Source organism: Lissotriton helveticus, chromosome 3_1 (genome assembly GCF_964261635.1).
Source record: "Lissotriton helveticus chromosome 3_1, aLisHel1.1, whole genome shotgun sequence".
NCBI classification, from domain to species: domain Eukaryota; kingdom Metazoa; phylum Chordata; class Amphibia; order Caudata; family Salamandridae; genus Lissotriton; species Lissotriton helveticus.
In genome coordinates, this window is record NC_136061.1 from 239387449 (window position 1) to 239413238 (window position 25790).

The 25790-nt window shown below is 40.6% G+C and overlaps 1 protein-coding gene across 1 annotated transcript in view; it reads right to left on the reverse strand.

Annotated features, from left to right (window-relative positions):
- Nucleotides 1–8101: 8101 nt before the first annotated feature.
- Nucleotides 8102–25790, reverse strand: part of KSR1 (kinase suppressor of ras 1) — a 218056-nt gene continuing 200367 nt past the window's right edge. The window contains exons 17-18 of the mRNA XM_078679707.1: nucleotides 25258–25391; nucleotides 8102–8327 (exon numbers count right to left, since the gene is read on the reverse strand). Of these exons, the coding sequence (XP_078535833.1) occupies nucleotides 8249–8327; nucleotides 25258–25391 (213 nt within the window). The 3' untranslated portion in view covers nucleotides 8102–8248. The remainder of the gene's footprint in view (nucleotides 8328–25257; nucleotides 25392–25790) is intronic.

Below are 25790 nucleotides of genomic sequence, written 5' to 3' on the forward strand. Positions count from 1 at the left end.
GGATTTATAAAGTGTGACAAATCACCTGTGAGGGTCGCAAGACGCTGGAGTTGCTAGCTGCTTCGCAGAGAAAGCAGTCAAAAACGAGGCAAAAGCAGGAGAAAGCACTCAGAAAAAAAGGCAGAGAGGAAGGAGAAAGCAGAAAACTCCTAAGCTGAGAGAAGAAGGGGATATGGCCATGTTTATTTATGGGAAGAAATTGAGGGTTTAATTTTTGCAAAAGAGGATACTCATCAGTGTACTCATCCTTTACTCATCAGCGGAGAGGGTGTATTTGGAGTCAATATTCCATACTCTCTTCTATCCCTATAGAATTTTGTCACGCCATAGAGGGACAAATAGAAAAGCATTTCATGCAAATCGTGACCTCGGCACTCAATAATTGGGGAGGTAAATACCTACCAAAACTATTTCTATATGGTAAATCTGCTTTCACAGTACTGTGATGATTTCCAAGACAATAATATCATAACCAATTATTTTAAATCGCACTAACGCCTTTCCTTGCACACACCCTAAGTCGTTCAAGTGTCACATTCATTTTTACAAGCAGACAATGGAAACAAAATGAAGTCTAAATAGGAGAAAGGCACACAGTTAGCCATGCTAGATCAAAGGGAACAGATGTCTACACCTTTGGCTGACAAAGACTAAGCATAAAGGAGTGGTGAATGAAGGTACCACATAGTGCAACAATTATTTACAAAAGGACCCTGTTTTTTTTATTTACAGTCTAGCTAAAACATTCTTGCGATCGCACTTAAAATATATCTTTTTGTATTGTTGCACTAGCAACTATTGTGTATATTACATAGGTGAACATTTGATGTGCAACTCTTGGATCATTCTAACCACTGTGTTATTCCTGAAAACATGCTTACTCTCATGTCCACTTCTAATGTTTTTAATTTACACAGCGTCTTTCAACGAATATGTATAACAGTACAGAAAATGGGACCTCGTTACATCCTTTTTTTGCCCTGATCACTATGACATGTCAATGATAGGAAGTGAGATTGTGGTCTCCTACAGGGAATCTCCGACGGTGGTGGCACACTATATAAAATTCCCTGGGCACTCTTAAAAGATAAATCAAGGTCGCCGAGGTTCCTTAACATTGTGCTATTAAACACTTGTTAGTTCCCAAGCAAAGGAGTACAGGGCTTAAATGATGAAAACATCCAATACATTTACAATTTTGCTCTTTCCGAATGAATCTGGCTCCATTTTGGCAAATTACTTCTCAGTTCATTTTTCGTACCATTCGAAGATGTAGATGTATCAGAATTGTTTGAAGTCAGCTGCTTTTTTTTTTACATACAGACATTGAACCTTACAATGACGCTAAATTAGCTATGGTTTGTTTGGTATGGTGACACCATTGTAATTATTTGCCTATTTTGAGAGTAGAACCAAATAGTTATACTAGATAGGCCGAGTAATGGAAAGTCAGGTTTTGCCTGAGAATGAGTCCTCTGTTTGCATGTGAAGTCCCAGTGACTTTATAATGGTTCCAGGTACTGGGGAATAGATGGTTTATAAATGCTGTCAATCTTGATGGATAGATACATTTAGGCACAAAAGAATTGAGTAAATTTGTTTAGGATCTCAGAATTCACCTAAAGGGGATTTCGCTCCCATGGTTAAGCAGACAACAATGCTGTATCTAGACAGTTTCCATATCCCCTGCAGGTCAAAGAATAGTCAAGTATCAGTGTTCTATTCTTAACTGAGTAGGTTCCCAATCTGGAGTCCTGCTCCGATTTCTTTCCATGTTCATAATTTTGCCAAATTCTTGCAGCACCCTTTGATGCAGTATCAGCCCGAAAATATGTAAAGGGCCTTTTTATTTTTTAAAAGCTTTGGTTGGCAAAAAATATTTTAAGCTGCAAAAGCCACCGAGGAAAACGCATTGAAGTTTCATGAAGGTATACATAGTCTTGTAAGCTAAGGAGCACAGCATTCTCTTGTACAAAGCATAAACATCTCAGGCTGACTTGTTATGAAGTCCACTCAAAATGTAATCTTTAACTACTAAGTCAGGCTCTATCCCAAAAAGCTTACATAATAAAAGTTAGAGTCACAAAAATATCTATTTTAAAATTATTGCAATAATATCTACTTTGAATTTTACACTAAAAATTACAGATTGTTTAAATATATGCTAAACCAGGGGTCTCCAATCTTTTTGCAATAGTGAGAGCTACTTTTGATCTACGAAAAACCTCCTGAACTACTGCCTGATATATAGACTAGATACCTGCACAAAAAAGATCATGCCACTTAAACACTGGCTCTAGGGCACTCAGTCCTGATTCAGTAAGCACACACTATTAATGGCAGAAGAGCTGTTGGGGAAAGATTGTGGAGCTTTGTGGTCCACATGTACTATTATTATCCCCTTACTCTTCTTTGTGTATTATCTATGACAGGTGTATCAATAGTTTTGTGGTCTCTTAGTTATGTACTACATGGGATGACACTACCCTCATTACAAGATATAGGAACTAAAAAAACTTCCATTATCTAGCGAACTGCCCTATATTCCATTTATTGATGTCCAGACACTGGCACTGCTTTAAAGGTTTAATATTAAGAACAGCTACATGCTCGCTCCATAGTGTTCTACGAATAGACAAGCCATACCCATAAGTATATCTCTGAGGCAAATATAAAATACCAATTAAAAAAAAGAAGGGACTGCTTAATCAAGATAAGTATCTTTAAATAAAGAAAGAAGAGAAGAAAAAAAAAGAGCAAAGACAAGGAGAGGAAGTAAAGACCACGAGGAAGGAGGAAAGAAATAAAGACGAAACTGTGAAAACAGGAGATTCAAAGAAGGAAAGAAAAGAATGAAGGCAGAGAATAGAGGGACAGAACAATGAGGGAGGTAAGGAGAGGGCAACATTATGGAAGGAGAAGAAGGAATCAAGAAAGCAGTAAAATGAAGGAGAGAAAGGAAGAAATGAGAGGAAAGAAAGGTTAAAAGAACGGAGAATGAAACAAGGAGAGAATAATTAAAACAGACACAGCAGGAAGGAAAATGACAGCAGGAGCAAAGAGGAGAAGGAATTCAAACAATGAGTAAGGTAAAAAGGGAAAGAAGGAACAAAGCAGAGAAAATTAATTGAAAAGATGGAGAAAGAGTAGAAGAGGTAGAAAAGAACAAAGTTGAGATGAGGAAAGGGAAAAGAGAAGGATAGAAAAAAAGAAGAAAAAAGCAAAGAAAGCAAGAGATCCTGTGTGAGAACAAGAGAAAGAGAGAAAGTGAGAGAAAACATAGATAAAAGAGAAACAAGAGAAAGAATAAAATAAAGAAAAAGAATGTAAACAAACGGTCAAAGAGGAATGAAAAGATAAAAAACAGAAAGAAAAGAAAGAGTCTGAAAGAGAAAATGCAGGAAAAATGAAAGGGGAAGAAAGAAAAAGGAACAAGAAACGAAGAAAGAGAAAGGACTAAAGAGAAAAAGAACGAACGAAAGAGAAAGAAAGAGAGTAAATGTAAAAGTAGTGCAACTCATTTACTGCCACTTGTCATTATGGATGCTACAGTTTTTTAGGGGGAAGGTTTTTAATCAGTATGCCGGATGTGAGGCATACTGACAACATACAACATTTTTTATTTAGGAAGAGATTTGGTTCCTGCAGTCACCTTTCCCAGCCTCATTGCTGCATTTTCCGAAATGGAGTGACAGCCTGCAAGCTGCTGGTAGCTCGTGATGCACCGCTTGGAGACTCCTGTGTTTTACACTACAAAAAGGTGTTTCATATAAAAAATATCCCTTCAACGGTCTCACATCTGTAACTTTTAATCTATCAGAAAAGGCATTTGTGCCCAAACAATACCTATGCTATCTTTGAATTTTTTTTGCTGCTTGAATGTTTGTTTACAGCACTGTCTTCCAATCCAGCCTAAAACAGTTTAAAATCACCTTTTTGCACTAAACAACTTTGCGCCAAAAAAGCTCTACAGCTTCAGATCAAATAGCTAAACCAATCTTAACCTTTCAATGGCTTGAAACATACTCAAACACTCCAAACCTCGACCCCCATCTATAACATGTTAACAGAATATTAAAACTGGGGGGGTGAACAATTTTACTATAATGATTACTCTAATTTTGCAAGTCGAAATCTTTGCAGCAGATATAATGACTCACCATTCGATGTGGGGAGGGTAATTACTTCATACTGAGTGGATGACAGACTGAAATTAACCTGTAGTGATAAAGCCTAGTAGTTAAATATGTTTGTCTTGGAAACAGAGCAATTGAGATTTATGCAACACTCCTCCAACTTCCAATTTATTATTGTGGGAAAAGCACTACATTTTATTCTATCGTAGTACCCATATCTGCAGTGATAGGAAGCATTTTGTGCTGACTTTTAAGTTGAAGGATTTCTAAATAACAGAATAATAGATAACATAGCAGCTCAACAGCCCAGAAATTCTTAGACATTAAACTTAAAAATCGGGACATTTGCTGTCATATTGTTCTAAAAAAGAACTGCTCGGCAGCTCTCTTTTGGATTGCTTAGTCTTCTGCAAGTGCAAACCATGTTGCTCCTGGAACCCGCCCTTTAAAACATTATTGTCATGTATGTGAGCTTTTTGACAGGTTAAGCGTATCAGGTTGTGTGCCTACAGGATATCTAGATATTTTCATACATACGTCCTTAAAGTTTCTTTGGGTGGGTGGGGCAATTTGGAGGGGGGCTTTAGCAGCTCAGGCGAGAAAGTTGACTCAATGTGTTCAAACATGCAGTTACATCGGGCTTTAAGGCGCAGAGAGACAGAGATTGCAATAATCACAATAGCAAAGCTTTGGGTTTGCTGCCTGCTCCAGCAGTTAATGTGCAATCTGCACTGCACAGGTTCGAATCTTAGCAGATCTACTCATTATTTTATCTTTCCATTGACAGACCCAGGGAACTGAGGATAGCAGTACTGTAATGTACAGTGCTTTAAATGGTATACCAGTATTTTGCAATCATTATTTTCATTACATCAAATTTCTACTCTAGCTCAAGAGGTAACAAAACAAGACATGTGGAGAAGATTGACAATTGCAATTTACTTTCTGCGAAGATGGGGAACTAGATCTGTTTTACCAAACAAATATAAGTTATGTTAGCATTTACAGTACCTCAGTATGTCCCACCATCCTTCGGATAACAAAATGATTCTAAATATGTTTCAGAATTGATATTAGCAATATTGTGAAGAATCAATTGTATCGCTAAACTAAATGAAATGCTCTGGCATGATATGAGTTGATGTCACAGAATATTGCTGGTCCTGAAAGAAAATGAGAACTATGTGTATTTCCCTAGATCAATGACCATGTAGGTTTGCAGCAGACAAGGGGGCCAACTCACAAAGGTCTTTGGGAGTTCATAAAGCAGTACTCCTGTAGTGCATCTTTTGAATACTCTTGCATGCCTTTGTGAATTGACCACACAATATCGAAAATGTGAATAAAAGGGGATATCCTGTAACATTAATATGCTATTAGTACAAATAGGTAGGACGGTATACTCACAGCACTTTTAGGAATATGGAGTTGATCATTCAGGGCAGATTCAAAAAGGCATGAAAGAGTACATAAAAGCACACCAGCAGTTCATCCGGTACTCAGAAATACTTTGGTGAATCAGCCCCAATACCTTTGTACAGCAATGTTTTTTCCACAGTCCATCTTTTTACAGCCCAGTCCCAGAAAAGTAAACGGACTAAGCATTTGGTTAAAATAATGCAGTTTTTGTTATTTTCCTGGTATAGATAGTGTAAGAAAAACTATCCAGACTATAGAAGCAACCACTTTGGGGGAGGGGTAAACATGTTATGTATTTAATATAAACAGTGGGCTGGTTCAATGTTTCAGTGCATCTCCAAGAACATCTTAGTAAGTTACAAATAATAGTACTCTTTGAGAAAAATAATGACAGTGAGGAACTTATGTTAGGGCTGGGTGGCCTTCTACCCCAGGGGGAAGAAGCATGTCCTCCACCCAGAAAATACTTTTGCTTTAAAAGCAGGCTTGTGGCTTAGTAAACCTGCTTTAGACATGAAAATAAGGTAGCCCAAAGTAAGAAGTCGATTCTGACATTTTGAGGTTATAAAGTCCAACTGACCGATTGTGGTTTTCACATAGGTGTGACATTATGATATGCATTGGCATCCAAAATATGAAGGCTGAGCCTCAGAAGATAACGGACTTGGATGTAAAACTGGCATGTGATCGCTTTTGGGAAAGGGCAGATGTGGAAGAACAGACGTAATTATTGGACACATCTTTAGGTGGAGCTCAACTGTTGATTTAAACTGATTGTGAATCACAAAGGTATTGAGAATGGGCTAAGCCATATTTTCGTACTTTTGAAATTTCAACTTCGGACTATTTTACTTAAATGTTTTATCTCAAAGTGTAACAAAGACAATTCAGAATTTAGTGGTTGTGATGCGGGAGTAGGTGGAGACAAAATGCACTTTTCATTTTCATGTACCCACTGTAAGAGACTGAAAATTCAATCTCTCAAACCATAGCATAGGGGGTGGGACTAAGAGTAAAGTATTGAGGTTATTCACAGATTACACTATAAAAATAGTACAATGTACTACTGCGAACTACATCAGGAAAACATGGGAGACACAGAAGCAAACTATCCGAAATGAAATGCATTATGCTCCTATCTTCACATGCCGTCCTATTGCACTGAACATTAGAATACTGCATTAACCATGAATGATTATATCTGTGATACAACTCTAACTATAATTCCCTCTCCTGCTGCACTTATATACTTCACAGTAAAGTACTAATGGTGAATGACAATATCAGTGAGGCTATTATAATTTGCTTTTAATTACTTTACAATAATGCATTAATCAAAACTGTGTGTGCCTAAAATGGGATATTTTATGTTTTTAAATAACAATTTTCTGCATTTATGTGATTTAATGGATTACCTGAAATAAATTGGATTGATGAAGATGGTCTTATTCACATTACAGGCTGAGTAGAACTGCAAAGATTCAGATCTGTGACTCTTTGAGCAACTCTAGATTTTCGTTTCAAGGAAATGAGACAACATTTCAGCACTAAGCAGAATGTTTTCTTTAAAGCTGTTAGCATAACAAGATGGGAATGGATCAAGATGTAACACTAAGTGCTATTACCAGACACTAAAGCACATGGTAGAGCTCTCCTTGTCCAGGATTCCAAATAGCACATTCGAGCACTGCAATTATGCTCATTTTGGGAATATGGTTTTGGCTACACAGGTAGGCCCACTGGATTATTTCTACCTGAGGACAGTGTCAGATTTACTATTACTGGTTCAAGTGTTGAGTTACAAACTGGGGATGTATTTACTGGACTGTTAAGCATTTCAGAAAAGCTCCTGGCTGCTGACCGCGGTCAGGAATGTTGATCATGTCACTGAATACAAGTGGCAGGGGCTGAATCAAGGGGGGAGGCAAGGCATGGGCAGTAAGGGCAAGTGAGCAGAGGAGTTGTGCCTGTGGTACTAATTAGATTCAGGCCTACCTGGGAAAGGAAAATGGCAGGAAATCTAAGAGGAATTTTCTAAACTCCATAAATTATATGTATACATATCCTTACAATGTTTACTATGTTCAGATGGATACAAATAAGTTTTAAAAAAACTGCAGTCTGCAACATCTTGCTTTCATAGTTATTAATTAGATAACTTACAGAGTTTCCAAAGACATTCAGTAACTAATTCCATCGTTCAACAGGGGAACCAACCATTGTGCTGTAATAGCGGAGATGCGATTTCAAATTATATTCCCAACATTCAACAGTAATGCATGACATGCCGTGAGCCATTGTAGAGGTGCTCCTTGTGTATCTTAACATGAGCTGTGATCAGGGTGAACACAACTTTCAGCCATTCAGCATCATTAATCCTGAGTTAAGAACCTCGAATGATACTCATCAGAGCTTATACCACGTGGAAATACCGTTCACATATATTATTGGCTGCTGGAAAGAAATAAGCTTCACATCAATGAACTTATCAATAATTTGATATGTAAACATTATTAAAATACACTGGTGGTGTCTGAGCATGAAGCCAAAACTTCAAAACCAATAACGGGCTCAGTGGACTGTTCAAATCAGCGGCAGTGGGCACTCCCGGCCATTCTGCAACATCTTGCTCGGTTTCTGATTTATTCGGATAAAGGAAGTTATAACAAACTATTAGGGCATCACAGGTGAGGCTATATCTTTGCATTACTTTGCTCCAGAGGTCCCATGCCAATCCTTTCAAAACGTGGGATAATTTTGTTACTGCTAATGCTGAAAAGAGGAAAAACAAAGCAAAATTATAAATCTTCCAGGTGCCACTTGGAAGTGGATAGAGTTAAACAAACATGGCACTTTGAATAGTCATCGCTTAGCACAATGTTAGACTGTCGAACAATGAGCACATTTAATAGAACGGGTGTGCTTTTTCAATGGTGAAGCAGGCATCTGAATTCCAATCCAGGATTTGGAATTTCAAGTAGCAATTTTACTAATGTAGGAATTCCATTCGAAGATTCGGAATTGTAAGTACCAATCCAGAGTTTGAACTTTCATTCTAGAATCTGGAATTCTCTTCCACGGGGAGCAAAAATGCACCACAAGTATAAGGCTTGTGTAACATCTACACAATTCCCTTAACCCGTCTTGCTTTCTCTAATTGTCTTCCTACTTTACAATAGCCACCATTTTTTTAATGTATATTCATATTTGAACATATAACAAGTCTTTCGTATTTACACTGCTTAGAATGGTATCTCTAAAACAACAATCCGAGTCAAATGTGCTAGGAAATCTTATCTGCTGTATGGTAAACAGCAGAGATGAACACATCATATTACCATAAGCCATTTAGATAGCTCAGCTGGTTAACGCTCCCACTCTATAAAGCTTGGTCAGACATAAGGGCCACAATTCACACCACAAGAAATACTGGATAATATGTGTTCATTTGGTCGTAGATCCATACCACAAGAATAATTCTTCTTATGTTAAATATAGGGGAGACTAAAACGTACGGTCCAGCCACTTAACAGTGAAGTGGAAATCAATATTAAAACACACTCACATTATCATACATTTTTTGCTGAAAAACATTCTTCACCCAAAAGCAAAGGTGTAATTATATATATGACGAAAATTAATAAATAATAACGGGTGCCAACCTTTTACATTTTTGGACTCTGTACTTTAGATCAGATATAACTCGTATGGTTACGAGTAGAAAAATGATCACCCCACCAACAAGAATATGCCACATTGAGGGCCGACATGTCCTCCCCGTGGCACACGAGGCATCCCTCTGCTGTATTCCATTCTTCAGTTCTAATGCAACAAGGACTGTTCATTTGTTTCAATTACCTGGTCTGCACTGGCTTGCCTATTCGTTTTGTTTCTATTGTGGTACATTGCCACATAGGTTCTTCATTAGTTCCGATTTCATCAGCAGTCACAAGCTCAACTTTAGGTTTTTCGTTTTGTCCCTGCTCAATTGCTTGGTTACCTTTCCAACATTGATATGAATATGATTTTCCCAACTCTTCTCAGCTGCATAAGGCTATTGATGAGTTACCAATATTAGTTCTTCTCACCTAGGCTCAAACATCAACATTGTCAAAGTACCTGCACTTTTCAGTCGCATTCCAATAGCAATGTTGTACCAGTACCAGAACTTTCCAGCCAAACTCGGCTAATGATAATATGATAGAATCTGCATTTCTCAGTGCAATTGACAGCACGAGAACTTACAGCTGCATTGCACGAGTGATAACTTGTGGGTAGTACCATCTAAAGATACACGGCATTACCAAGCCGCAAGATCTGCACTCGTTTTTTTAGCCCCAGATTCAAGTGCAGAGTAATATTTTGCAACTGCTGACTAAAGCACTTTTAGGAGGGCAATGAAGATTCAACTACTCTTTAATCAAATTTAATTCACATTCTCTAAGGAGGACACTGAGAATGCCTTTTGTTTACACTTTCGATCACATCGCCCCTCTGTGCTCCTACTCAACTAGTGAATGCACAGTGAGCCACAAGACATGGGCGGTAAATGGTAAGGAGATCAGCCGTGGTTTATAAATTTACATTTCAAAACAAATAGGCATTTTGAAATGTTCATGACAACAAAAATAGTACTTAGCAACCGTACTGATATAAGCCAGAGGATACAAATTATTCAGTAAAATAGCCTACAGATTCTTAATAGTCATCCTACTCCTTATGGGAATTCAAATTCTCCTAAGAGGCGAAATACAGCTAGCGGACCAGAAGAAACTGGATGTGGGTTCGAGCCAGGTCACTCGTTGATTTCTCAAGATGCCACCAGAGGCAGAAACTGGTTTCTCGTGACTGCATCAATAGGCCAGAGGTGTGACTCATTAATTTACAAATTTGTGATTTGAAACTTGGAAATCCACCCCTTTGGGACACTGAACATTGGAAAGTAAGGAATAGTTTACTCTTAATTTAAATTAATTACATAAACTTGAATCGAACTGGTATAGGAGCCTTTCTTTCGAAGTATATTCAAATTTTAATTTTACTTAAAATGATATAGTGAGCTTTACCAGAAGCCAAATGAATATGAAATGCCAAACCTGTATTTAAAAATACACTACATCATTTTTCAGATAAGAATTGGTCATACCAAACAGTCCCTCTGCTTTTACTAGGACCTCTAGAATTATTGTAAAGCAGAGACAAATACCGAATGCCTTTCATTGAGCTAGTACTGTCAGTGCAAATGTGGGTGTGTCCAGGGATTTTGATGACCCAGAGCCCGATTCACATATCTGCACACTGATGCTGAACTTGGATGCCTAAATGGCTTCTCTCAAAGGTTTATATTAATATTTTGTATTTTAAGAATTTACACTTGAGAAGGGATTTATTCTGATGTGATATGGTTTGATGTTGCATATGAGAACATCTGAAATAGCAGTAGGCAATGTGTCTTGGAATGTGTGGACACTTTGAAAAGAAGCTGAACACACACACCAGTGAGTTTGTAGGTGCTGGTAAATATTTTTAAACACATTACCGCAATGGACATGGTTGTAGATTTCCTTCAGTCAAGTGCAGGAAAAACATGTATTAAGTGTAGGAGTGGGAAAGAACAACTCTAAAACTGGAGGAGACAGAGTTAAAACTAGTTTTCTAGCGGAGAAAACTTTTTTTGAAGTGCATCCGCACTACTGCAGAGTATTTACACATGAATAAAGTTACACAAGCTAAATGTATGCGTGGGAAAAACTTGGAATTAACAGAAGAGTTTCGGAACTTCTCTTGAGCAACTGTGACTGTCACAACTTCTACCTCCGGACTGAACCGGGAATCCTCTGTGAATTCCAAAAGAGAGGTACATTTAATTGAAAGGCAGGAGAAAGTTACAGGAATAATATTCCAATATTTTATGAGAAATGAGCCCATAGGCCACACCTTAAACCCACAGATGTAAAGGGATTGCTGAGGCTCGACGTGACAAAATAGTCTATAAAAAGGATAACTATGGAAACAATAAATCTTAATTGCAGAACTCGCCTGTATTGCCAATTCAACACAACCACTTTCAGACTCAAGAGGGAGCATGCTAGTAGATTATACTCTTTGCAAAAAACTCAAATTTGTTCTATAATCCAGGCTTGTGTGTGTAGTTTTCAAAGCGTGTCTCACCAAATCTGTTAAAAATACTTTGATCTCAATTTTGCACAAACCCACTCTTCCTCTGCCCCATAAAATATTTAAAGCATTTTCTTCTGTGCAGTCAAAGACCCAATGGATGTACACCGTACCTGAAATAGACCAGTTGGAATGCTTAGCATCCCAAAGCGGAGCACACTGGATGGGATATTTTCATATTCCCCTATGAGAACCTTTGAGAGGAAGGTCACCAAAATATTTTGTGGCAGGACATCCCCTGATCAATATTGTTGAGCCAGTTCCCAAATATGATGTGGGGATCCATGGCTCCAGAAACTGCAGAGTCCATTGCCATAAACCTGGCCTCCGCATCAACCCTAGAGGACACCAGCAACAGGCATTATTAATCGGACAACCCTTGCTGCCACAGGCTCATAAACATAGTAAAGCGCATGGTGCTATTGCTTATTTCACTAAGACGCTGGTAGGAATCCTTATTACGTAGAACCAAAAGACAACTTTAAAGAGAGTTATAGTACAGCTGTCTATAACACTTCAGAGATGCATTCACAATCTTTGTTAGAGGAATCCACCCTCAGGCAGACAGAAAAAGTACAGAAGCAACTTCTTTCAGACAACTGTTATCGAAGCAACTTTTTTGCAAATAGTACAGTTACAAAGTAGCTTCTAGCAAACATAATGGTTATCAAAGCACATTTTTGCAGACAGAATTGCCATTGAAGCATCTTCTTGCAGATAAAGGTTTGTTATTGAAGCAATTTCTTGCAGACGGAGTTGTTATTGAAGCAGCTTCTTGCAGATAGAGATTAGTCATCTTGCAAATAGAATTGTTATTGAAAAAGATAGTTCATAGCAAGTGAGAATCAGGCAAAAGAAGGCATTAGCTACATCCAAAAAATTGAACTCTCTAATGTTAAAATGACTGTCCAAGAAGCTGATGGCTAGAAGAAGACATACGGAGACATGCAAAGCAGACCCACTGATTGCACCATTAGCTACAACCTACAAGAGGGGACAAAGACAGCGAAAGTTAATTTATGTTGGTTAAAAGCAAGCACTAGAGATGCATTCAACAGCTAAAACAATTAGTCCAGAGAAACTAGCACAGCAAACTTTACATTTCTTTAAATTAAAAGAACTGCTAATAAACATCAGGAAATACAAGTAAATATTTCAAGTAAAAGTTGCACAATACTATGCGAAATGTCTGTATGCTCGGAGTGTCTCTAAACAGACCTTTGATTGCTGGTTTGCACTTACTGAAAAAAGGGCACTACCCATTGTGTTAGTTAAGCATAACTGTAGTTGACCTTGCGTTTATAGGTCGCTAGATTTTTCTGTCAGTAAACCTTGTGGTCGAATTAAAGTGCAGATATAATTATAAGAGCCTATTCATTCTTGTGCAGATATAATTATTAGAGCCTATTCATTCTTATTTCTACATGTCATTTTTGTAGGTGAACACATCATTTTGTTTGCTGGATTAACGTTTATGCAGAAAAACTGTTAAGATGTAAGGTTTTGTCAGACAGTAAGGCTAGGTTATTTCCTCCTGCTCACCCAATACGGATGACATGTAGGCGATGTAAATAGAACAGACGTTTGGTAATGTGCAAGGGCACTTTCAGAATATAGACTGATGCACTGTGCGTAGGAACCGTTTTTATCAGCTTAGAGACAAATTGCTTTGGATCTGTTGGAAATACAAACCTTTAAAAAAGTGTTCAAGTTAGCACAAACCTGTACCAAGTTAGAAATGCCTAGCTTCTGGGAAACCATCCAATTACACTAAGCCCAAAATTTGTCCATGACTAGTATTTTATTTTTCCACAGTAATAACTGATTGGAGTAAAGGTAGAGGGTACTAAAGAATTCCAGCCAAAACTGTAAAAATGTGTAATGCATAATCTGCAGTAGCCATATTTATAGGCCATTACAGAAGCTCCTATTCGCATATAGATAGGGTCAGCGTGTTTGCATTTGAAGTTTTAAAAAGTTTTTAAAAGATTACTGCATATGTAGAAGCCTCACGCTTGTTTAGATATAATTGAAGGACAATGACTTGACATTAGTAAATAGGCATGCTTGAAGGGTGCAGATCAAGATTGACAGATATATCAATTGCCATATTACAAGTGCCTTAGGAAATAATGCGCCTGTAATATAGCAGACATGTTATCATGTTTGTGACAGAGTATTGGATCCTCCAAGCTCTAAATCAGTTCCAAAAGTTTTCATACACACGATTTACGTATTTATTTTATTTTTGTAGTTTTATACAGCGCTTGCAGACCCAAGGGGTATCAGCGCGCTTTACAGCTGCATACAAGTATATAAACATAAACATTAGAATATAGTGCCTAGCATCGAGAGTACTGGGGGTCACATAGATCGCGGTCATTGACCAGATGCATAGAGATGACGCTTGAGGAGAAGCTATTTTAGTTGTCTCTTGAAGTTCGTGAAGGAGGGGTTAGTCCTGATGTGGGTAGGGAGAGAGTTCCAGATTTTGGGGGCATTCCCTGAAAAGGAGCGGGAGAGGGCTTATTTTTATGTCTTTTTGGAGGGATTAAGAGTAGCGAGTTGGAGCTTCTTAAGTTTCTTGATTGTCCTGCTTTTGTGAGTTTGGCTGCAAGGTAGTCCGGTTTGCCTGTATGTAAGGCTTTATGGGTGAGACAGGCAGTTTTAAAAGTGCAGTGTGCTTCGATAGGTAGCTATTTTAGTTCCTGTAATGCAGGGGTGATGTGGTCGTATTTCTTGGTGCCTGTGACCATTTTTGCTGCTGCGTTTAGGGTGGTTCTCATGGAGGCTATGTGTGTTTTTGCCGTCCCCGTTAGTGTGGCCTTTCCATAGTCAAGTCTGGAGAGAACTAAAGATTGGGTTGCGATTTTTAGGTCATTGGGGGATATGAAAGGTTTGATTTTGTAGAGGAGTTTTAGGTTGTAGAGGGCGCTTTTTGCTGTGGAGTTTATGTGGGAGCTCATGTTGAAACTTGAGTCTAGAGAGATCCCTAGAGATTTCGCTGAGATTGCTGGAGTAAGTTTGCAGTTTAGAAAGTCAATGTTGTTTATTCATTCTAGGATTTGAGGGCGTTGTCCGTGATTGGAGAAAACAAGGATTTCAGTTTTATCTTGGTTGAGTTTGAGGTGGTTGAGTATTAGCCAATTTTCTACTTTTGATAGTGTGGAGTTGAGTCGGACGATGTCATTGAGGGAGGATATCTCGAGGTACAGCTGGGTGTCGTCAGCAAAGAGGTGGTAGGCGATGTTTGCTTGTTTTAGAACGGTGGTGAGCGGTTCCATGTAAATGTTGAAGAGTGTGGGGGAGAGCACTGAAGAGTGTGGGGGAGAGCACAGAGCCTTGGGGGACACCTCTAGTTGAGGAGGAGGTGTTGGACATTGAGTTTTTGATTTTTATGAATTGGGAGGATGTAGAAATGAGGAGAACCATTTTAGGACATTGCCTTCTGCTCTGATACGCTTTTGTAGGGCGTCTAAGAGTAGCTTGTGGTCTACCGTGTCAAAAGCAGCTGATAGGTCGAGGAGGACAAGCAGGCAGAATCTGTTAAGGTCTAGGGAGTTGTGAATGTCATCGGTAATGCACAGTATAGCGGTTTCCGTGCTGCATCCCTTTCTGAACCCGGATTGGTGTGAGTCAAGTAGGTTGTTCAATTCCAGGTGTTGGTTCAGTTGGGCAAGAACACATCTCTCCAGGATTTTAGCTAGGAAGGGAAGGTTGGTGATGGGCCTAAAGTTTTTGAGGTAATTCGGGTCAGCATCTGTTTTTTTTAAAGGGGGGTGACTTGGCCTTGTTTGAGGCAGTCGGGCATCAGTCCGTTGCTTATGGAGCGGTTGATAATCTTTGTCCACAGAGGGGTTAGGGTGAGGTTGAGGTTCTTAGCCAGGGAGGCTGGTAGAGGGTCGGCATAGTGGTTGGAGGGTTTGGAGTTGGCAATCACATTGGAGATGTCCTCTTCGGAGAGAGGTTTTAAGTCCTTCCAACAGTTGCGGGAGGATAGGTGTCTAGGGTGTGGCCTTGTTTTGGGGGTTGACAGAAAAGGGGTCTCGTCTTTGGGGAGCATGTTGTGAGCTGGGGTTGGGTGAGGTATGGTTATGGGTGAGCATTTGCTGTGTTGGGGTTGAGGGTGCTGGACTAGGGAGAGCTCGATGTTGGTGACTTTGTCATTGAAGAATTTGGCCAGGTTGTTACACTGAAGTTTGGAGGCAGGGGACTTTACTTTGGTGGGCTTGGAGGTCTGTTTCTGGATGATGTTGGAAAGTTCTTTGGGGCGGGTTTTGGCTTTGTCAGTGCATTCTGGAAGAAGGAGGCTTTTTCCTTGATTATGTGTTTTTTGTAATTGCTACATTCTTTTCTGACCTCAAGGAGGTTGATTGTGGATGGGTTTCCTCTCCAGAGTCTCTCAGCAGCTCTAACTTTTCTTCATTCGGAGTTGAGGTCTTTGTTGAACCAGGCTCTGGAGGGGATGTCTCTGACCCTTTTCAGTTTCAGGGGGGCTACTTGGTCGAGAGCAGTTGTCATTGTACTGTTGTACAGTGTAGTGAGCTCGACCGGGTCGAGGTTGTCTGTGGAGGGTAGGAGTAGTGAAGTTATTGTTTCTTCGAGGACAGGGAGGGGGATGGCATCGAGCTTTCTGCTCAAACGCTTGCTTTGTTTAAAATCTTCCTTTGCTTTTAAAGGTACTTTTGTTCATTTCTGCTCCACTGGGTTAGGTTCTTGGCTGATGGCTGTGCCAGGATTTTGGTTTCAAGAGGGCAGTGATCCCAGATTATTTTCTTACCAGTTCTCCAACAAATCCGTTATGCAAAAAAATCTTCATGGCACCACCACTAGTAAGGCCAAACCTGTTTTTGTAGGCCTAGCTTTGAGACATTCACCTTAAACCTCAGGGATATATAAAAGCTAATGTTTTTGTGCTATTCCTCATCAGCAACATATTTATAAATTCTAAGCAGTGACGGGCAGTTTTAACCTTCACAACATGATCCAAAAGCAAGTTTTGGGAATGTGGGATCGTTGGTGGATAAAAAGGATTAACTTTGGTGTGTTCTTCTGTTCAAAATAATATTGAATATGAAGAAAATTTTTGATTCTCTGTCTACTTAGGCCTGCTGTAACCACTTTTACTTGCTTTATTTGAGTCTGCAAATCCCAGAAGAGAGCTCACAGTACAAACAGATATCAGTCAAGGTAGGATCAAAATGTATGTTTGGCGTGATGGGGAATTCTAGGGCCACGTTATTTAAGGCAGCCTCCAACATAGCCAGCAGCATGGTGAGCTGCATCCAGAGTGACTCTTACACACCGCCTTATGGAGCAGTATTAAATAGTAAATGCGCTCAATGCCACAAACAGCCCTGCATTGGTCCTTTAAAATATATGTTATCGCCCACTTATTTTAAGGTCTTTTTTTCTTCAAAGGTTCTTTATGGATTTTTAACAATGTACTGAAATATGCCATCAATATTAATAACATTAATTATAGTGACTGATTCAGATTTTCACTTGGCACTCAACCCTGACCACCCTCACTCTACCCCTCCTGGGATCAATCACATAACTAAACCAGGGAATGAAATCAAATCTCTCAAAAAGCCAAAGCAATATCACATCTTACATCTCCAACTGACACCATTACTCAATCCACTTTTCTTTAGTTATGAACAAATGAGACATACTGGCTTCAAAGCTCACACACATGCTAAGACTGATAATCCCTCACACAAATAGTCAAACAATAGTTTCCACATGTTTTCAAATGTGCCTCCTTGATCACACAGGTCCAGGTCAATTTTCCCATTGCCAACAGTGACCACACTTTACATGACTCCTCTTGAATACCCTGTATTGCTTTGGTTTCTCCATGTTTGACTACCAATGTTAGATTTGCCACAAGTCTTAAGTCCTCTCCGGACAGCCTTTGGATCTCGATTGGTTGTGTCTGAGAATTATCAATCACTGCTGCGTCAGGGTGCAACGGACAGCCCAGAATGGCCTTAGTGATTTAGTATTTCCCTGCAGAAGGTCTCTAATACTGGACATGACCACAAAACATGAAAGTCATCCCACATCTTGGTCGCACTCGTGCCAAAATTTCCCTTCTGTATTTTCAAAAATACACTTTTTAGGTCTGGTAGTAGGCCCGATCTTTTGATTTCACAATTTTTTTTTACAGAATATGCTTACTTATTAGGGCTTTCATTCAGCCCTCTTCATTCATTGGTCTCTTGCGTCATTCACATTTTCCTTCTTTCGGGATGTATACAGCATGTGGGAACAGGCCAGACCACTCCAGTCACAAGCTAACTTCACTCTGAGCAATGGACTCTGCTCTTTCACAAAGGGCACATCAGCACACAAAATAGTTCTTTTTGGTTACAGAGAGGACTATGGCAGTATGTGCTTTTTGTAAACAAAAATGTTTTGTTTTAACCAATTAATTTTGTATTGGTGAGGGCCTGATAGAACCCATAACAACCATTAACAAAGTGAAAAGGCTGGCAGCCAGTGCCAGGCGTATTGGCTTTGCAAATTTTTGATACCAGTTGGGAAGCATGTAAAAATAATTATGCCTGATACTTTATCTGTGAAAATCTTAACTTCAGAAACCAGAGCAGGTGAGAAAAATCTATATTACACTGTACCATGGAATTCACTGGATCTCTGTTATAGCAAGAACATAAACAATGTTCAATTATGTTTCTTAGTTAGATTGCAAATATTGCTTGATAATATTTTTAGTTTTTTCCAATGAACTGTACTTTGTCAAATCTTTTAAACTATTTTGGGGTAGATTTGATTTTTTCCTTCTGCCAGGTTTGTCCATTGACGCCACCCCGCCCCGTCCCCTCTGCATGTAGTTCAGTTGAAGGATGGATTTACACTGTTTCTGTATGAAAGTGGCACTTTTGCTTCAAAAATATGGACTAGAAAGTAAAACTGTTTCTTTGACTTTTTTCCCTAATTGAACTCTGGGTGTTTCTTATAAGAAGATGAAAGAGAATATGTGAAAGGAATACCCACATCTAAAACTATATTAAAGCAAAATAACCATGGTCAGAATGTTGAACCTCTGCTCTGGAAGGGAGAGGTGAGCGTCACAAACTCCCCCTTTAGTGGTTGAAATTCGAAGAAAAGAACAAAGCGGTGGTTCAGACATGGGCATTTCAATGAGTGTTGCAAATGTCGGTTCAGTGTACACACCTAATTAGAGAAGAGCAGGGAGCAGCAGAGTACTACACAAAGGTGGGGCCCAAAGATATGATTTAGGATAGTTTACAGGCCTCATCGTGAGAGTCTATATTGCTCTCTGATAAAGTGGATCTTAAGCTCCTTTCTTAACTGTAGTGAAGTTGGGACAGGTCTCATTTGATGGAAATCATGTTCGAGATCCTAAGAGTGCAGAAGTAGACTGTCTGTATTCTGGTATTGGCTTGTTGTCAGTGTTTTGTTTCTAGTCAGACGGTCTGCCAGGTTCTGGTACAGTAGTATCTGCATTACCAAAAGATCCACTGTGGACAACTGACTGTATGGGAGAAACAGTACTTTCATGCACACTAAGGTATTCAGCAACATTTTCTCAAATATTATACGAAGCCTTACATGTGCACTTCTCCACTTCTTTGGTGTGCACAATGTGAAGTCGGTCTCTTCCTACACTCAAAATCTGTTCAGTTATAGCTGACACCAGCTATGCACCACACGCTGAGCTTTTTCATTGTGTGTTCTACGGTTTTATTGTCCTGTTATCATCGAATTTTTACTATGGAGACTGATTAACTAAAGGCAGGGCTGTCACCTCTTGGCATGCCAGGACCTGTGATAGTTACTCAGTGTTTAATATAGCACTGAATATGAGGACCTGAAAGACCAGCACTGATAAGCGTAAAACACTCTGCGAGAGGACAGAGGGATGATGCAATCAGTGTCAGGGTTGAAAACAGACAACACCCATCCTCTGTAAAGAAACTTTGTGCGTGTTACATTGCACTCAGTAGTGAATACAGATCCACAGCTGACAATGCATGCCTGGGCGAGGGTTGGAGCACATTTAATATAGATTAAGCAAGACACATTGCTGATAATGTGGACACCAACCAGCAGTTGCTCTCCTAAAATATATAATGGAAGGGTTTGAGATCAGAAATCTAAGTCACTGTGTGACGCTTGTGGGTGAGATGTACTTTCGCCACAAGGAACACGATTTGTAGCTTTATAGATTCCAAGCAAATACAGTATAATCAAATCTTCTGAGATTAAGCTAGGAATTACTGAAGGTAACATTTTTTTAAAAAGTAGACTTTTAAGTGCAGATTATGATGGGGAAAACAAGGCTCAGTTTTCTTTGGCATGGGGATAGTTGCTCCCGAATTAACTTTCAACAAAAAAAGGAAATTTTGTTTCCTCATTTTATCGCTTCATGCATCCAATTGACTCCACTGGTTGTCTTTTTGTGTTTTGTTCCCTAATGAACTTTTGACATTCTTTACCCCCATGCTTCTTCATCTCCGTTTTGCAATTCTAGAGGAAGGCCCCTCCACCAGGACTGCTTGTCTAAGCACAGTTCAGTAGCAAACCTCTAATTTCGTTTATTCTTTTTGACAAACTTGGATTCCAGTGAAGAAATCCACTGAAGATAAACCACTGCTCAAAATTACTTTTACGTTTTTTCCTCTCAGTTTTAATTCAAAGAAATGTTCACGGTGGGTCAAAGGAGGTTAAATGTGTTCATTTTGAGAGACTGGGCCAAATGTACGAATTTTCAATTTTCCATTTCCTAAACAGCGAACCCCAAGAAATCGCTATTTTGGATATGCAAAATGGAATGTACAAAAATAGAGATTTCCTAATCGCGATACCTTATTGGGTAATCGCTATTTAGAAAATGTTAAACCATTCGCTCCTATGGGCTTAAAGGCTCATAAGTACGAATGGTTTTGCATTTCCATATTTGCTATTTCAATTAGGAAATGAAAAATCAAGTGTGCCTATGGGCCTATGGCTCCCCTTGATGAACCCCCCAAAAAGTGGTTCCACATGCAAAGCGCACAAATGCCCTAGGGGCATGTGTGTGCTACATGGCACTTTAAAAAATGCATTTTGGGTGCATTTTTTTAAAGTGCACATGGTTACCATCAACTTGGAGTCGACGGTACTAGCATTTCCTAAATGACCATTTTGCATTCGAAAAATGCTTGTACATGTGCTTAGGAAATTACAAATAGGAAATCCCTATTTGCAATTTCCTATTTAGGGAATTGCAAAATGTGATTTCTGCTGGGTAGAAATCAAATTTTGCAATTCCCTATCTTTGTACATCAAAAGGCAATTTTGCATTTCTTAACGGACTGAAATTGCGATGAGGTTCATTAAGAAATGCTAAATCCTTCTGTACATTTGGCCCCTATAGAGCTATGCTTAAGAAACCTAACTTTGGATGGCTTCTAATCTCTTCCCTGACTGGTATTAAAAGTGTTTTTGACATCCTGGATACAGTGCAATGCTGCTCAGCACACAGGCAGAAATGACTACATCCCATCTTAAAGAACACTGGCACCTACTGGATTAGAAACTTTGTCAGTGAATTTCAATAACTTGGCCATAGCATATAAAGGACACAGAACCTTCAAAGAAGGAGGTAAATGGAGTTCTCTGACCCTCAGTGCTCAAGAAGCTGGAACGGGACATTTAGATCAGGAGTGATCTCCTTTAATCAGTAGCAAAGTGTGGCACAGACGCCAGAGCACCAAAGGCGTTTGTAAAGGCCATGCCAATGAAACCGAAGTAAACCACCTTTTTCTGACCATTCTTTAGGGACCTGTGGAATATACAACTGAACTGAGCATGACGTTTACGAAATCACAAATGCAACAGCTGCATTATTTTTTAGATTTCAAAGAGCTTGACCTGTGGAAGGTGTTTATGGCCCTCTAATATACCTGGACTCCCTTCATCCACTTCCTTTACTAGACTAACTCCATATGTACTGTACCAGTGACCTTTTAAGTTGATACACAAGGAATATATAGATTTTCTATGTATGTGAAGAATAAGAAAACAAGTTACTTACCTGTAACTTTAGTTCTCCAGTATTGGAATCTTTCATGGATTCACATGCCTGAATCATTCCCCGTCGTCGAGACGGACTCCCGTCTCGACGACGGGGAATGATTCAGGCATGTGAATCTATGAAAGTTCCAATACTGGAGTAAGAAAACAAGTTACTTACCTGTAACTTTAGTTTTCCAGAACGAGACGGGAGTCCGTCTCGACGACGGGGAATGATTCAGGCATGTGAATCTAGGAAAGTTCCAATACTGGAGTAACCAGATACAGATTAAAGCAATTTATAGTTGTTAGGTAATGAGCAAAAAGTTTACAGTATGTATTTGCGTTTTGCTATATCATTATAAGTTAAGCATTGAGTTTTTTTATTACAGGAACTTGAACTGTACTTTACATCTATGGCACGTTTTATTATAAGTGATAAGATTGATGTCTCACGATTAAACATGTATACACTCAAAAATAAATTTGTAGGTGATGGATTTTACTATAGGCTACTGAAAAAAGAAGGACTTTGCCGCTGGCCGCGCGACGCGAAGGGGAGCTAAGCAGGACAGCATCTTAGTCCCACATTCCGCGCGCACGCCAGCTCTGGCCCGCCCCCTTTCATACATGTCCTATGGGCGCGGGCCACCAGGTGTGAGAGGCGGCCCTTATGGGGTTTAAGTCGGGTGCGGCAGCGAGGCTCGGCCTTTCCTGCCGTCGCGTCCTGGCTGCTCTGCGCTGTTACAAGTGATGAAAACAGTAACGGAAAGTAAGAGGTGGTGGGGGGGCTCTGTCATCGACGGGGGCCTCCTCCAGAGCTGTGGCGGAGTACAGGGCGATCTGGAGGCAGATGGACAGTAGGGGTACCTCTGCGGCAGAAGGACACAGTCAATACCTCTGCCTGGCACAGTAGGGGTGCCTGAGCCAAGAACCTGGAGCCGAGGGGGTTCCAGCGAACAGCGTCGGCGCCCCGTTAGTCCTTCGGGCGGTCGGGGGGCCTGAACCGACCGGGGGTGTGCCTCATCGCTCCGCCCCGACAGGGGGGGCGGGAGTGAACGAAAGAAAGTGATAAGGGACTGCACCGTCAGAGCATCGACTCGCCGTGCAAGAATGGCTCATTAGGCATGCGGGACAGCGAGGGGCTGCCGCATTGGATCGCCCGTAAGATGACCCACCTTATTTCCACTTGTTGTGCAAAATAAACCTGCACCACTGCTTTCCCACTAATTTGTCTCATGGTTTCCTTGGTATGTGAGTGTTATGGGGCGCAGAGTGGAGAAAGCGCTGGGAGTGTGGGCACTATGCCGCTGGCCGCGCGACGCGAAGGGGAGCTAAGCAGGACAGCATCTTAGTCCCACATTCCGCGCGCACGCCAGCTCTGGCCCGCCCCCTTTCATACATGTCCTATGGGCGCGGGCCACCAGGTGTGAGAGGCGGCCCTTATGGGGTTTAAGTCGGGTGCGGCAGCGAGGCTCGGCCTTTCCTGCCGTCGCGTCCTGGCTGCTCTGTGCTGTTCCCTCCCTGACCCAGACCCAGCGGCAGAGCGGCAGGCAGGCATGTTTCGAACTGTTAACGGTCTAATTTTGTGTTGCAGGCGGAGTCACAGGGCGATCTGGAGGCAGATGGACAGTAGGGGTACCTCTGCGGCAGAAGGACACAGTCAATACCTCTGCCTGGCACAGTAGGGGTGCCTGAGCCAAGAACCTGGAGCCGAGGGGGTTCCAGCGAACAGCGTCGGCGCCCCGTTAGTCCTTCGGGCGGTCGGGGGCCTGAACCGACCGGGGGTGTGCCTCATCGCTCCGCCCCGACAGGGGGGGCGGGAGTGAACGAAAGAAAGTGATAAGGGACTGCACCGTCAGAGCATCGACTCGCCGTGCAAGAATGGCTCATTAGGCATGCGGGACAGCGAGGGGCTGCCGCATTGGATCGCCCGTAAGATGACCCACCTTATTTCCACTTGTTGTGCAAAATAAACCTGCACCACTGCTTTCCCACTAATTTGTCTCATGGTTTCCTTGGTATGTGAGTGTTATGGGGCGCAGAGTGGAGAAAGCGCTGGGAGTGTGGGCACTATGTGTGTAGCCAATATTTGTAGTTGTTATTTAAACTCAAAATCAAAAAATTGTGAATATGAGTTTGGAATTCTAAAATCCTGATTAACAGAATCAGATTCGTTGAACTTTACAACCCTAAATCGCAACTATGACTGCAGAAAATATGAAAGTATGGATGAGTTACACACTGTTGTATGAATAGAGATAGGTGTGGTAACATGGGTTTTCCAATGAAAAGGGATAATGTCCCATTTTAAATTAAGTGAGCATTCACAAAGTAATCCTACATTAAAAAAAAAAAAAGATTTCAGTAATTTTTTCCCGGAAGAGAAAAGGGGCAGTCTTTGCCAAATTCAGTTTTAACAATGCTTCAACCGTCCTCCTCACCCACTTCTTTTGGGCATATTAACAGCTTGTAACTGCTTTTTGATTTTGGAACGGAAACACTCAGGACCCGATTAAGAGTTTTGCCGGTGTGGGGTTGGGCGGTACTCCACTGCCACACACCGACATCGCCATGACTCGCCACCACCTGCCAGAATACAAGTATTGGACACTGTGCTGTCATTTATTCTCAAGCTGGTAGGCTGTCAGAGACTGGGGTCAGGGAATACTGTGCTACCATTTTATGTACAAATATGGAGGTGGACACAGACTCAGGCAAGGACCTCTATGTTACCATTTTTTCACAGGCTTCTGGAAGGGAGCAAACCTGGTGTCATAGGGCATGGCCCTGCCACTTAATCGTGGGCATCTATTGTTTCCCAAGAGTCTCCTACCCATTGAGCTTCTTATTACTACAAAAGTAAAGTTGACAATTTGTTTACTAATGACAATGGCTAAACACATTGGAATCATACAGCGTATATTTAGGTGTTGTTAAAAGTGATACATTCACTATCCAAAATCCTTAGTTTTCTCTAGTGTTCAAGATCAGCATCTCACTCACCACTATGTGAGTTATAGCGGACTTTGGTGCACTGGACAAATCAAGAGCTTTGTTTTGTTTTTTTTTGCTGGTGGGAAGAAGACGCAGGAGGCAGCTACACCCTCCTATTGCACTCCACCACTCTGAGATGCATCCTGGCCTGCCCCCCTGCCAGCAATTTACAAATAAATGAGCTATGATGTGGCCGGCGCAGGTGGTAACGTAGCATTTAAAAAAAATGTTCAGCCACTGTTAAAACTTTGACAATGGCATTAATTTGCATTAAAAGTTCTGCTGGCTTTGTCAATGCTTATTGAATTCTTAGCTGTGTGCTTACTGGGCCTAAAAGTTCTCTCATTGGTAATGTGGATAAGCCCTACAGAGCTCTCCTTTTTAATAGGTTTGTCAAGTGATTTTCATGGGTATAAGTCCAACTGACGGTGTACATTACAGTTTAACCATTACAGCAGTCATAGAGAGGACAGCTACTCACTCAGCAGATTTCCAGAAGTGCCCTGGGTGAGATAGCCGTCGGTTAAGTTTCGGCAGTTTTTCAAGCATGTCCATCAGTAGCGTGAAGCTCGGCCGTTCTCCAAAATCAAAGGCCCAGCACACGGACAGGATTTCCTGCAAAATAAAAATTTACAAAGAAGCAAAATGTTAAATAAGGTAAACAAATTAACAAAAACAGCAAGCCTAAAGTTTGTCTAAGGACAAGCGCGTGAGAGCTGAGGGGGCAGATTCAAACCGGACTGTCGTGCTTTCCTGCTCCAAGGCACTTGATGCACTACAACTACTCACAAAAACGAAGAAAGTACAACCTCACACCTTGAAACACCAATGATGTCAAGCTAAATTTTAAGGAGGCACCATATTCCCTAAGTAGGCATCCGTAAGGACGTTTTACAGGAGGCAAACAGTGATCTAACACTTGCTTCTATGTTTTAAATTTAAATAGAACTTTAAAAGAACCTTTTAAGACTCCTCCAGATCTGGTCTCTTGTTTCCAAGCCTAAATTTCTACAA